General features: G+C 36.7%; 1 protein-coding gene across 1 annotated transcript in view; it reads right to left on the bottom strand.

Annotated features, from left to right (window-relative positions):
• Nucleotides 1-311: 311 nt before the first annotated feature.
• Nucleotides 312-14,446, bottom strand: part of MTPN (myotrophin) — a 43,592-nt gene continuing 29,457 nt past the window's right edge. The window contains exon 4 of the mRNA XM_009288344.1: nt 312-2,869. Coding sequence (XP_009286619.1) covers nt 2,783-2,869 — 87 coding nt within the window. The 3' untranslated portion in view covers nt 312-2,782. The remainder of the gene's footprint in view (nt 2,870-14,446) is intronic.

Consider the following 14,446-nt stretch of genomic DNA (forward strand, 5'->3'; position numbering starts at 1 on the left):
TTTTTTCCACAATATAGCTAACAAAATGAACAAGCCAGTTTCTAGACAATTACAGAAGCATAAGCTTTTATTATTACTTTTTTTTTTAAATCCTGGGCAAATGATCAATCAGCTCTTATGTAGTGCAAAAAAGTATTTCTTCTTTATGAGCCAAACATTTAATGCCATCTTTTAACTATCTTGAAAGGCAGCTTGGGTATATATTACAGCCAAAGCAGCCACCCATTATTTTTTCCACAATATAGCTAACAAATGAACAAGCCCAGTTTCTAGACAATTACAGAAGCATAAGCTTTTATTATTACTTTTTTTTTTAAATCCTGGGCAAAATGATCAATCAGCTCTTATGTAGTGCAAAAAAGTATTTCTTCTTTATGAGCCAAACATTAAATGCCATCTTTTAACTATCTTGAAAGGCAGCTTGGGTATATATTACAGCCAAATTAACACTTGTCTCACTGCAGTTTGTTTGCATTTTTTTTTCCTCAAGTGAAGTAAGAAAAAATAAGGTGTCCACATAATTGTAGAAAAAGGGAGGCAAAATTGCCTCAGTGAATCACCAGAAGAGTTAGTACAAAGATGATGTTTCTTTACTTTGATAATGCTCACTTAAATGAGAGTTGAAGGGAAGGGCAGGAAAGAATACAGAGAAAAAAACCAAAAACACTATGGCCAGACAACTTGACACTAATCAACACAAAAAACTTGAATAATCAAGTTTTTCACATGAAAACAGATTGCAGTTTTCTAGACTAGTATTTTAATAGCTAAGTATTTAATAGCATAATATGGAGGCAAATTTATGCCAAAGATGGTTACTTTCATAGCTGAATAAAGAGTTAAACCTATAGTCTGTGTTCACACTATTACAATGACATGACAATCCAGCACTGATCAGAGATAAAAGAGTTCTCTTTAAATAGTCATTAAAACCACTGTTCACCAAAAATGCTTGTTCTTTCATCAGCAGCTCATCAATTGATTTATCACCAATTTCCAACCCTTCTGCTCTTCCTTGCCACACATCTCCAAGAAGCAAAGAGTAATTGCACTGTACAGTTTACAGCCAGAGTTGATTGTTTGCTCCATTGCTTTTCTTATGGGATGTGTACATGTAAATCAGTTTCTGCTCTCCTTTTACAGTCTAAATGCAAGGCTTTTTATAGCTGAGACATTCAATCATAATATGCAACATGATTCAAGTAAAACTAAGTCTCCATTAAATATGAGTGGTAGTCACCAGCCTACTTCTACATATCCTCTCAATTTCAACAGTGATATCAAAATAATATCAGCTACTTTTGTTTAAGAATTCAGCATGAGACATTATATACATTTGTTTTCTGTATTGTGTATGTTATCAGAAAGTTTGAAATCTGTATTCCAAAAAAGAGGAAGATGTATAGTTTGTGGTACACATTTTTCTGTTATAAAACCTGTTATTCGGTTTTGGGTGAATCAGCAGTCTAATGAAAATTTTCAAGATGAAACCAGAAGCTCAGACATTCCTGAGGACCATAAGACATGACGGGAATCCCTACAACATCATTAAATATCTTCCCATGAATCATCAAGGCTGTCATAGTGCTGTCATACTTACTGGTATAGTAAATCTTATCTAAAAGTCGATGGTTAATGTGGTATGGTTGCACTGGGAACTTTCAGAACAAGCCCCACATCTTAATGAAATTTAAGAGGTTCATTCAGCCAACAATGAAACACCGATTCAGAGATATGCACAATTAAAAGGTTTTTTTCCTCCAGTAGTAAGAGCAAGTTAAGACTTCTACTTGTACGTCTTCCTGTTCCTAACACCTGAACTTAGAAAGCTTACATGTATTTTAAAAGTTTACAGAAAAGTTTAGCAACAATATTCACCTGATAGGAATGTCTAAATAATTACTGTTCATTTTTCACATTTGACTTGATTATCCTTGCATACCAAACAGCCTATAGCTTTTGCACGTGTCTATAAATTTTATGCTGACATGGTGAGTAAAGAAATTTCATCTTACAATCCTTTTGGATATAACTACAGTGACATTTTGAACTCTCTCAAAACCAGTTGCTTAAAACGTCTGTCCTGGACTAGAACAAACATGGGAAAGAAAAACCTCAAATTCAAGCATCCAAAAGTACCTTGGCAGATATCCTGGAGTGTAATGCAACCATGCCTCAGCTGATCTTTCCTGGTTTACTCAAGAGTCAGAAAAACATTAGTGTGACATCCAATTAGTCAATATAAAGAACAGCTCCAATAACTAGTATCAAAAGTCCTCAAAACTGCAACGTAAGCTTTAGGCAGGAGAATAAAGCTACCCACTGAGACAGAAGAGAGAAAAGCAACCCAGCCACCTAACTTTACTACACTTCAGATTATGGCAGACACTATTAGCATGGGACTATTGTCTCCTTCACAATTAGTTTCAGGTACATAGCACAGTACTTCCATCTAAAGGAATCTTTCAACAAAAATCTTAGTACTAACCTAGGAGGTTTGCAAGCCAAAAATTCAAGATCATGGTCTGTCTTCCTTCTTCCATTTTCACTAGAAATGGGAAGAGATTGTGCACTGAAAAGAAGTCCTAGAGGGACGCTGTTCATAATAGTTTTCAACCCTCTCCAAACAGATTATCTTCGATACAAGCCCCTAACTAGTCTGATTCATAAGAATTTCCCTCCCCCCAAAGTATTTAGCTGAAGAAGCTGGAAGATGCAAAGAGTGACAGACAGGCAGCAGTGTGAGGCCACAGGAGAGACATTTAAGATATCAGTCCATCCGTCACTGAAGAAGAGTTTTGATTGCCTGGTTGTCAGTGGCTTCAAAGGCAGTTAGTCCATCTGGGCCTTTCACAGTCTTATCAGCACCCTGTAAAGACATCGAGAAAGACTGTCAATTCATAAAGCCAGGCTGTATTAAGTGTGTCATAAAAGTTACTTACCTTGGATAATTATATTGATTACATACAGCTTTAGTGCAGTGCATTGTTTTCATTTAGAAACCAAACAGGCAAGATTTATGTACAAAAACTATTCGGCACGCAGCTAATCTAAATTTCAAAATTTACTTGAGAACTAGAAAAAAGTCACATAACCTTTGTCACACAGCAAGTTGCAAGATCAACAAATTATCAATTAATCTTGGATAGAAACAGAAGGATTTTTTGTTTGTTTGTTTCCAGCAACTACTCACATGAATGCAAGAATTCAGTATTACACACCTCTTTGAAATCTATGGTGCAGCAAGCTTTTCACATGCTAAGTTAAACAGGTAACCTCTGGAAGAGCTTACTTACTAACAAATCATACTATTTTCCTTCTATATCATAAAAGACTATATTCATCTAGGACTGTGCTTCTCTCTCCCATTTTGAAAAAATCCCTATTGCTACATAGAAAAAAACCCCAAATCATTCCAAGTCCAAAACTGATCAAGTTTGTTTTGAATAAGCTATGCCTACATGTAAAAGGCAACAAGACAGAATAGGGAGGCAACAGGAAGATAGAGGATAACAGAAATGCACCAACTAGACAAGCTGCAGAATAGTAAGCACAAACACAGCCTCAGTGCCAGAATTATGGAAGAGGAGCAAAAGAGAAGCAAAGAGCAATTAACTAGTCATGTTTGTTTTGAGTACTGTGTAGTCATATACATAAAAGTGAAAAAGACTAAATTGTAAATAGGGTAGTTAAATAAAGGGATAAAAGTTATTAGAGAACACAGGACTCACTACAGAGATCAAGAAAGATGTTTCCTGAAAATAAGTTAGATTCCGGAACAACTCCTCTTGAGCAGATATGCAAGTCTCACTTTAAAACACGTGTATTTGCTCAATCAAGTGACAGGAAAAACACTGTGGGTGGCAAAAGCATGTACTGCAGAGGTTTGTCTTCAGTTTTACGTATAAACTCTCCATTGAGTAAGTACAAATCTCTTCTCAATTACATTACAAGGAAGGAAGTGCACAGATTAATAGTTAAGGACACCCAATAGTTTTCTAAGAACATAACGGACCTAGAATTTCAAGAGCTTCTTTACTGATAAAAGATTGTACACATAAAACCCCACTAAACTTCCATACATAATACCATGTCTGTTCCCAAGACAACTCTCAGCACACTAAACTTCCCATTGTAACTATTTCTAACATCTAATAAACTGGATCTGACATTACTAGTATTGGCAGCAAATCATAATTTTCATAACATAGAATATTTCCATCTTTGAAACCTCTACTCTCTTTAGTTGTAAATATTTAATCTGTCATTCTAAAAAGATGGCTTTACAGTGGTTTCTAAGGCAGCAGTGCTCATCCTGTGGTCCACTGGCCAAACTGATCCTGTTGCGCTGTTGCAGCCATTCATCTTCCTTGCAGCCCCTAGAGACCCTCAGTGCAAGACATGAGCTGAACAGACTGTTTTGTTTGGTGGCAGTCAGCTGTGGGACAGGGAGACAGGCTTCTAGGGAAAGAGCCTGGGAAAAGAAAATTGTCTTGAGAACTCCAGTAAAGAATTCAGAGAGGGATACTTATAATTGCAATAATTCTTTCCAGGCAGCTTACTTTATCTAGTACCTTTCAGGTAGCAGAATACAGGCATACATTTTGTGCATATGCAATAAATTCACTCCAGTGACAGGAACAATCATAACATTTACCTCTCTCCTGTCACTATGTAACATCCTTGGCCCAAACAGTATGCAGTATGCTGCAGTATCACTGTTCTGTTGGGTATGAAGGTGAGCTGAATCGGTCTCTTCCCAAGAAATGATTAATTGGTCATTGCAAACACACACTTAGACTGAAACCACTGAAACCCACTGCTTACAAAACATTTTTCCCCTAAAAAAAACGGAGAGATTTAACAGGTATTCGACAGTTATCATCTTAGTTGGCCTGGAAGAAGAAAGGCTTCTTTTGCAGGTGTTTATTTCTACTGCTAGCTAGATAATACTCTCATGCTAGGGTCCATGTGGAAATCAAAAGGGCTTCAAAGAAAGATGTTCTTTGATGTTAAACTCAGAAAACCTGAAGGAACTTAGGCCTGAAGAAAAATGGAACTATGCAGTAACTGACCTACCAGTATTCATCTTGAATCATAGTTTAAAGAACTTTAACTTATAAAACTCTCCACCAATGTATCAGCATTTAGAGTATAAAAGATGTAACCGTTAACTGAAGTAACTTTAAAGTATAAAGAGAACTTTTTGTTTAGATGTAGGACTGCTTTCCACCCTCATGCACATTTATACTTCAGAAAAGTTAGACTCGCAAGACCTGAGTTTCTAAACCAGCTTCACCTAATGTAGGATACGAGGGTCATGACTACCTAAGGAGGACACTGTTTAATAAACTCAGTGTTAATAAATTAGGAAAATGGCCCCTTAGCTAAGCAGAAAGATTCCTGCCTGCATTCAATAAAACGAAAAGGAAATAATAAAGTTCAGGTCAAAAGGACTTTAATTTTCAGAAGTACAACACTGCCTGGAAGCGAGTTTAATGAAAAGTGCATAAAAGTAAAATGATTCCACAGTATTCTCTACTTTCCCAGAGTAAAAGCTATTAATATTTTATGTTTGTGTTATGTTCTTTTCTTAAAATACACACACAAAAATATATATAAACTCTTTCTTTGGCAGGGTAATAACAAACAAGAACATTTGCCCTCTTAAGCCACTGGGCAAAGCACAAATGTTAAACATGCTCTGAAGGCAGCACAATGGCTACTAAGGTACAGTTGCAGTTCAGGAAAACAAAAACATGAAGGCAGCAGATAAAAGCAATGCAGAGCTGTCGCCAAACCCTGTGAAACTGGAACTGGGGGCACTTAATGAAGCTGGTAGATGACTGGTTTATACAGCAAGCAGCAAACTTCCAAAACAAGTTGCCAGATAAAGTTATGGAGGCAGATGTCAGCTTGTTCAAAAAGGATATGGATGAATTCATGGACAACAAGTCTATAAACACTTCTTAAAGGGGATAGATGTCTGTACCTCTAAAATCCCCAATACAACAACTATGAATGAGAGGAATAAATGGGCAGAAGTGGTCAAACTCACAACTATTCCCAAATGGCATCCCTTTTGCCACCATCAGAGGAGAAAAAACACAGTGCTAAATTGCCTAACTCAATAAGATATTTCTTATAACGCACTTTTAGTAGAAAGCAGAGATCAAATTGCATTAGATACTTTACAAAAAGCAGAACTACTTTGAAAGATGAACAAATGGATGAGATTTGTCACATCTTTTGCGACAAACTTCATCCTCCATTAGAACCATTCAAAATGGTTCAACTGTCTTTTGTAACATTGTATTGGTTACTACACTAAAAAAAAATCTTTTAAAATTACAAAATCAAAGATTCTTAAAGAAAAAAACATCGAGCAATTTAAATTTTTTATATATATATATCTTTCTGCTTTTCAAATAGGTATCCCTTAAATCCACTATCCCTGAAAAAAATAAAAGCAAAATGAAATACAGCAACTGATGTTGCTTCAGTCCAGTTCTTAGTACTCATTACTTTTCTGTTATTTTGTTTTGTAGAAGGCTGGTACATAACACAAGCAAAATAAAAACCTGGTATTTTGGAAGACAATTCAGTTCTGACTTTGTCAAAAGCTACTAAAAATTCATTTCCTCCCCAGAGGTAGAATATCTTCCAATATTATTACATCATTTAACATTTTTAGTAATACTGAAAAGGCAGAAGTGAAAAAATGAACACAAGATATGACATTTCTGCTTCACTTGAAGTCACAACATGCTGCAAACCACTTTACTGTTTAAAATTACAAAGGCTATTTTAATATGCCTCAAATTCCTGGAAAAATATTTTAAGATTAATAAGAAGAATTAACTACTCTTAATGTAGTAGTAAGACAAGAAGCCCTACCTTTGAACGTTAAGCAGGAAGTGCTTTTTAGACTAAAGCTAATTACTTTCATGTATTACAGTAAGTCAGAGCAAAACAACATTTTCAACTGAAACTCAGATGCTGATAGAGCAGTTTTAGGTATCACTCTGCAAACCTCTATAGGTCTATTCTTGAGGATGCCTACGGTATGATATTCCACACATTTTCATAAATTTGAAATATATACTAAGATTTCCCAAAAGTATTTCTAGGCTATATACTGTGTAAGTAAGGCTTGATAGTTTAAAAAAGATTATTAAAAAGGGCAGTTTTGTAGGAATATGCAAAATGAATTCTTCAAAAGATATGTTTTAAGGATACAGTACCTTGATCTCTAGCCTGACCAAAAAAGCATGTATTAGAAAAGCACGTCTCAACTCTGACCTAGAGGGTTTACGCTACTGCTGGTAGCCATAGCACCTTAAGACTGAATCCATTCTACTTTAGTAAATTCACCCATCCCTTGCTGAGGGCAGTAAAAACCATCTTCACCCATTGTGTATTTCAGTACTTGGGATCTTTCAATTTTTGAGGATTGATATGATGCTGTATTATTACTTAACCTACTATTACCAGTAGGTAAGTTTTTTGGAGGCTGATCTAGCATGCATGTAGCAGCTGTTTGTTAATCTAAACATTAAAATCTTGTGCCCAAATGGAAGGTAAAGTCTTTCCTAACATAAAGAAAAGTTTCAAGTATAAAACCTCACTTTTTTTTTTTCTTTTCCCCACTCAAGTATGTTTTACAGTTTTATAATGTATGTGCGATTTCACAGGTTCATAGAGTATCTCAAGTTGGAAGGGACCTATAAGGATCATTGAGTCCAACTCCCTGCTCCTCGCAGGACAACGTTGGGGCTTTAATCCCTATAGGTGTGGAAGGAGTGACACTATTTGAATATTTTAAACATGCCAACAAAAACTTTGGTTTTGACCTTTAAGTTTAATTTACCACATTATCAATATTTTGGTTCAGTTGATATTGGGCAGGCCTGAACCATCAGAGATGAACACAACTGTGCCATAGTGAAAACCATTTAATGAATCCAATCTGTCAAAATCATGATAGCAATTGATTATGGCTGATCACTATGATTAGCACAACAGCAGTGCTTGAAAACACTCAATCATTTGTAATCTCAACTTTTGAAGTTTTCAAACTGCATCTAAGTTTCTTAAAGTGTAATAAATTGAACCGAGCATTGCTGATTCCAAAATTAAAACATCTGAACAAGGCATCAGGAAGTCCTCACTGAAATGCTAACTTCAAAAGAGAGTGTGTAATAATGGCCCTTTTGAGAAACTACCTTTGTACGAGTATAATATATCTACCCTTAAGTCATGTTAGGTGTTTATCAGTAATCCTATGTACGCACTGTAATTATGAGAGCAAAGTCATAACTATTTCATTTTGTTTTAAACAATGCAAATTGTTTTATTTATGCAAAATAACTGTATGTTGGTTATATCTGGTTTTTTGAATTGGAAGAAATGTCTGAACTTGAATACCAACTGAAATTATGGTAATGTGTGAAGCTACAGTTCAAAGTACTTTAATCATAAACCCATCATTCAATTCAAAATGGTTTTTTTGCTATGCTTCACAAATAAAAAAACCCACAAATAAAACCAAAATATTGGGGGTTAAATCCATGCAACCATTACAATAGGTCAACACTTGGAAAAAAAACCACCACCAAAAAAACTAAACCTAAAACGTTGTCAACAATGTGAAGCTACAGTTCAAAGTACTTTAATCATAAACCCATCATTCAATTCAAAATGGTTTTTTTGCTATGCTTCACAAATAAAAAAACCCACAAATAAAACCAAAATATTGGGGGTTAAATCCATGCAACCATTACAATAGGTCAACACTTGGAAAAAAAACCACCACCAAAAAAACTAAACCTAAAACGTTGTCAACAACTTCAATATTGAACGAAGGATTTACCAAAGAGTAAAAACAGCATTATAGAGCTGTTTGCTTTCTAAAGCTGCAAAATGGCTACTTAAACCTGTTGGAGTACTCATTTGCAACCACTAATGAATATTAAAATCACATTTCAAATACTTCCTGTAAAACACACCAGGAAATTCCATCAAATCATTCTTCACAGTACTTAATTCACCATTTTTGATGAATGTACTTTCCAAGGTCAAACCAAATGTTATGGGATTACCTGCCTTTCACAGAAGATCACACTTTAAACACTTGCAGGGATTCCAAGAAGAAACTTAGAGCTAAATCACTCTGTTTAGGGAGCTCTTAATACCCCTCTAGAGACAGCAGTTTGAAAAGCTAGAGTAAGTGTTATAACACAGACAAGATTAAGGAAGGAACTCTTGCAGTTTTCATATCGCTCCAGTTTTAATGTGTAGCCAAATGCTACAGGATCACCAGGTACTTTAGAAAATGTTAACTATGTCATAATTTGGAGCCATGGTTGACTCAAGACAATTTAATGCATTCTTGGGAGGGGGGGGGGGAGGGAAGAGGCAGGAAATAAGATCTATGAAGTCTAAACTTATCCAGAAGTGATCAGTTCCAGTTCCCTGAAAATGCACAGGATACATAGGAACATGGTATACTCTGTTTCGGCAGGCATAATATTCTAGGCTTTCGTACTTCTACCTGTGAAACCCCTTCTCATTGAGCATGCAGCTACAGCTCCTTTTTCAAGCATCTATTTCACTTCACTTCTCACCTCCTTAAAGTCTCATCCCACCTAAAGTTATAGCTGAATGTTACTTTCCATACAAAGATCAAACCCATTGTTATTAACCCAAATTGGTATTTGGATTTTGCCCAGCCCATTTCTACATAAAGATTTTTAGTATTTATTTTCATTGCTAAAATAAAGCAATGAGAAGCTTTCTTTTCTTAGAAAATGCATATGTTTAATTACAAATACATTTCCCAGGCAATGAAACTGTGCATGCAAACAACATGATTTCCTGTGATCAAGTACTTCCAAACAGAGGCCTCCCAACATAAGCTTCTAGTCAAATTTAAATTTCCACAGATCTTATACTGCACAGTTAAGGAATACAGACTTGCATGGAAACAAAAAAAGGAATACAGCTGTGGCAAAAGTTATGCAAGGGCTAGATAACCTTTAGCCTTGACTTTTTTTTTTTCCAGAAAAGAAGTTGTAAGGATGCATTAATCCTTCAGATACGACAATATCCCAGGTACCTGCTGTGAAACTACAATAGCTGGTGTTTCTTTAACTTACCAAAACTAGTAAAAATCAAACCAGGCTTTCAAAATGATGATGACAAATAGGCTTCCAAAAATATTTTCCCCACAGTTCATCAGGAATAAACATGAAGTTTGGTAATGGAAAGAAAGACTACGTGTGCCTTTGCAACTAATAGTATAAGGCAAGTGTGGGTATAAGGGACACTACAGGGCTAACTAAAGGGACTTCAGCTTCATTCTTCCCACCTGTTCCATATCTCTTATCCTCAAATTTCATCTGAAATTCATCCATCCCTTACAAAAACAGTGCCACAGAGACAGCTGAGCAAGCATTTAGTATGCGGCAACAAGCAAACACCATCTGCCATTTACAAAGGAACAACACAGACTAGGTGAATAGTAAAACAGAGAAACTGGGTTCTATTGTACATCTACAAAAACTGTAATCAAACCCAGAAGACCACCCTCTGGAACAGGTAGGTCACACTGCAAAAGCACTGAAAGAATTTCTAAGGCAGCAGCTGAAGTGAAGCTGAAGATACCTCGGTTCTGTCTCTTGATTTGCCACCAGTGTTTCTCCAATTCCATAAACTAACACAAGGCACTAAATCCGCAACAGAACTTTAATTTGGAGGCCTCAACTGGCAGGAAACTAACTACAGAAAATTAACTTGCAACAGGGACAAATGAACAGGGCAAATGCCAGGCCTGTTGCAAGGAAGCAGTAGGAATATGCAGGTAAGAGTATTAAGAGACTGAACAGTATCACCTGTTCTGCAGGCAACTAACCTTTGCATTGGCTTAGCTGCAACATGGGACTGCAGCCTAACATTGGTAGACAACGTGCTCATCTCACTCACTGATGGGACAGTATGGCAAGAAAGACTGCGTACAAGCACTCTTTCACTCTTATGTGATTAAAACTGCTGCAGACCACCACAAATGAAACTTCTGAAGACAACTCAAGTATCTGGCTGGGGAGATTTAAACGTGACTGCACATTGGCTGTATGTTACAAAGCATCCAGTGGAAATGCCTGCTTAATTAGCCCCCCCCCCATCTCCACAGACCCATGTCAATCCTGACAAGGTTACTGATGAGGTTGTTTTTTGTAAGGTCTTGCTGGATTCCTCACTCATTTCCAAATGCTGCAATACAAAAATCCATTTTAGGGGACTGGTGATAGTGTAGAGACTCCTTATACCATTGAATGTTTTGTCTTGTCAAACTACAGCCTCAAAAACTGCTTTAACACTAGAATATTTCAAATTGCCCAAGGAAAGGACCATTTACAGATCATATACCACAATTTTCCACTTTGTTTCTTCAGAAAGCAGTATATTAAATTATATCTCCCTACAGTTATGAATGCCCAAAACAGTTATTCAAGTTAAGAGTTAGGGTTGCTAGTAAGATCCTTTGATTTTCAGAAAGGAGTTTATTTATATAATTTTATATACATTCAAGCTCCTGAGAGCCATGAGATTTAGATACAGGGTATGCAATGCAACACAACTCTCCCACCAACAGTAATTTTATTCAGAAGCTGACCAAACCTAGCCACAGCTTCCATAATGGCGGTGATACTACAACATGACAAACAATGTACAGTTCTATTCCAGAGACTTGAACTCCAGCATGATGGAAAGTTGAATATATTAAGGAATGGCAGACACTGAAGTTGGCTGATGGAAGGTCTTCGAGAACAAGTCAGACAGTCATCTACTACAACAGCGGCATTCTTAAAAATGACTTGAAGATAACCTCTTGGGGTCCCTTCTAGACTTTTTAAAAATTATTTAATCTGCATGTTAGATGTAGTCCAACCTGATTTATCTATACTTTTCCCCAACATGTTCCTACAAATACTGCAGAATAAAAGTAGAAAGTTCTGCTTTTGAGACAGAGGGCTTGTCCAAGGTATCACCCTGCTATGGTACTGCCAAACCAGATTGGTGCTTCAGGGAGCTCTTGAAAATTGAAACATCTCTCTCCCTCCACTGTCTTCACATAAAACTTCACATGTGCACAGTTCCCAGAGGAAGCCTGCTTCCTCAGAAGCTGTGAAACCATTTGCTTCTGACACATTGCTAACTCCAGTGAACGAGAACTGGTTATCTGGTTGGGGCAATAGCAAGAATGGCTGGGAGCACTACTTGGAAGTTAGAATTGGCTTTCTACCACTTCTCAGAAGATATCAAAATGACAAAGAGCTAGTAGTTTAGGACTAAGAGCAACATCTTTAGTTTTGTTCCTGTAGTCACTCCAAATGTAGTGTAACAGTTAAGTTTTCCATAAGAAAGGAAAATACAGTTAGTGTTACCTGTGTGTCCAATAAATGAATATAATTAGCATAACAATTCTTGCTTTAATATAAGAAAAAACTAAATTGGTCCATCAGCTTTATAATTAATAAACTGAGCTTCATAGAAAAGAAGCATCTTATCTCCAGACCAATGAAAGAACTATCTTTGAACTTGTCTTTACAGTGTCCATTCTGAACTCTTATGCTGAAAAGGGTAATAAGGAACAGAATTAGAACTATTTCAAGTCATCCTAGCACCCTATGCTAACCTTGGAAATTTCCCCCCAACTTACCAGTAAAAGAGCAATGTATATGAAGGACAAAGCCTGACACATCACACCCAGTGGATCAGCCAGATTTCAATGGATTATTAAAAGCTTTGTAGCCCAGTTGTCATAACTACATGCCTAAAAAATCCTAATCCTCAACTCTTTCTTTTTATGACCTTAAATATTCCACCACATTTCAAATGCAGATCTGTGTAAAGCCATCACAGGTGCTGGAGCATGTCCAAAGAGCAGCAATGAAGCTGGTGAAGGGTCTGGAGAACAAGTCTTATGAGGAGCAGCTGAGGGAACTGGGGTTGTTTAGCCTGGAGAAAAGGAGGCTCAGGGGAGACCTTATCACACTCTACAACTACCTGAAAGGAGGTTGTAGCGAGGTGGGTGTCAGTCTCTTCTCCCAAGTAACAAGTGATAGCACGAGAGGAAATGGCCTCAAGTTGCACCAGGGGAGGTTTAGATTGGATATTAGGAAAAATTTCTTCACCAAAAGGATTGTCAAGCACAGGAACAGGCTGCCCAGGGAAGTGGTTGAGTCACCATCCCTGGAGGTATTTAAAAGACGTGTAGATGTGGTGCTTAGGAACATGGTTTAGTGGTGGACTTGGTAGTGTTAGGTTTACGGTTGCACTGGATCTTAAGGGTCTTTTCCAACATAAATGATTCTACAATTCTATCAGTTCAGCTGTATACGGGCTGCCAGTGATTCCCAGATAAACCACCAGCCTTCACTATTCCAAAAAGTCATTTGTATTTTAGACACAGTGTCATCACAACATTCAACTTCCACGTGTGATAAGCATTAGCTAAGAACCCCAAAACAGTCCTTTCTGAGGAATAACAAGAGTAACAAACCGTGCTTTATCATCGGAAAGCCTTGTTGAAAGTTACTTGAAATTGCATAAAACAAATTGCTGCTTTAAGGGACAACAGTTGGTGTAACGACTTGAAACTATTAGTATCATCTACAGAAAATTGTATTAGTCATGTGACATGTACATTAAAAACTTTTGTAGAGACTGAACCAATAAGAGCCAGCATAGGTCCCCCAGTACTTTTCAAGTTAAGCTCTTAGGAGTATAAACTCTTTCTAATATGAGCTTAGAAGAAGCTTGGCTGTGTTTCACTGTGCAACTGCATGATCACCAGTATCAACAACAGAAAGCACAGGTTTGCAGCAGCCCAGGCTACTTCAGCTTAAGACCAAGGGGCCACTCTAATCATTCTAGTCAGTTTAAGAACTTAGAATCTTGATTCAGTGTCTCTACTATTTACATGTATTTATTATCCTCTGAAAGTGAATTATGCCCAAATACTTTTAATGCTTTTACTGCTTTCAGTGGAAGATTGTTTAAAGAACAATGGCTCTGTGGTCACACTACACGAAAGAGTAACCAGCTTACTTTCATCAGATGAATGAATCTTCCACAGTATCAGGAAGTTTACAAAAATCCTGGATTTTTTGTATTTGGTACTTTTATTAAGGTACATTTTTTGTATTTTATGTCCAATTAACATGTGAAACTTTTTTTGAACACCCCTCCTCCTCTCAAGAGCTCAAAAGTCTCACATGAAAGGTTTACGAACATCCCCACAATTCATATACTGTAGAAGGCAGTACAGAATGTCAGCTTAAAACAATTCAATTTCCAAATCAACAGCTGCATCCAACATGGAATTATTTATATTAAATCTAATCTTAGCAGGTGAAGAGGAACAATCTTATTCCTTACATAA

Source organism: Aptenodytes forsteri, unplaced genomic scaffold, assembly GCF_000699145.1.
Source record: "Aptenodytes forsteri isolate BGI_AS27 unplaced genomic scaffold, ASM69914v1 Scaffold56, whole genome shotgun sequence".
Taxonomy (NCBI): domain Eukaryota; kingdom Metazoa; phylum Chordata; class Aves; order Sphenisciformes; family Spheniscidae; genus Aptenodytes; species Aptenodytes forsteri.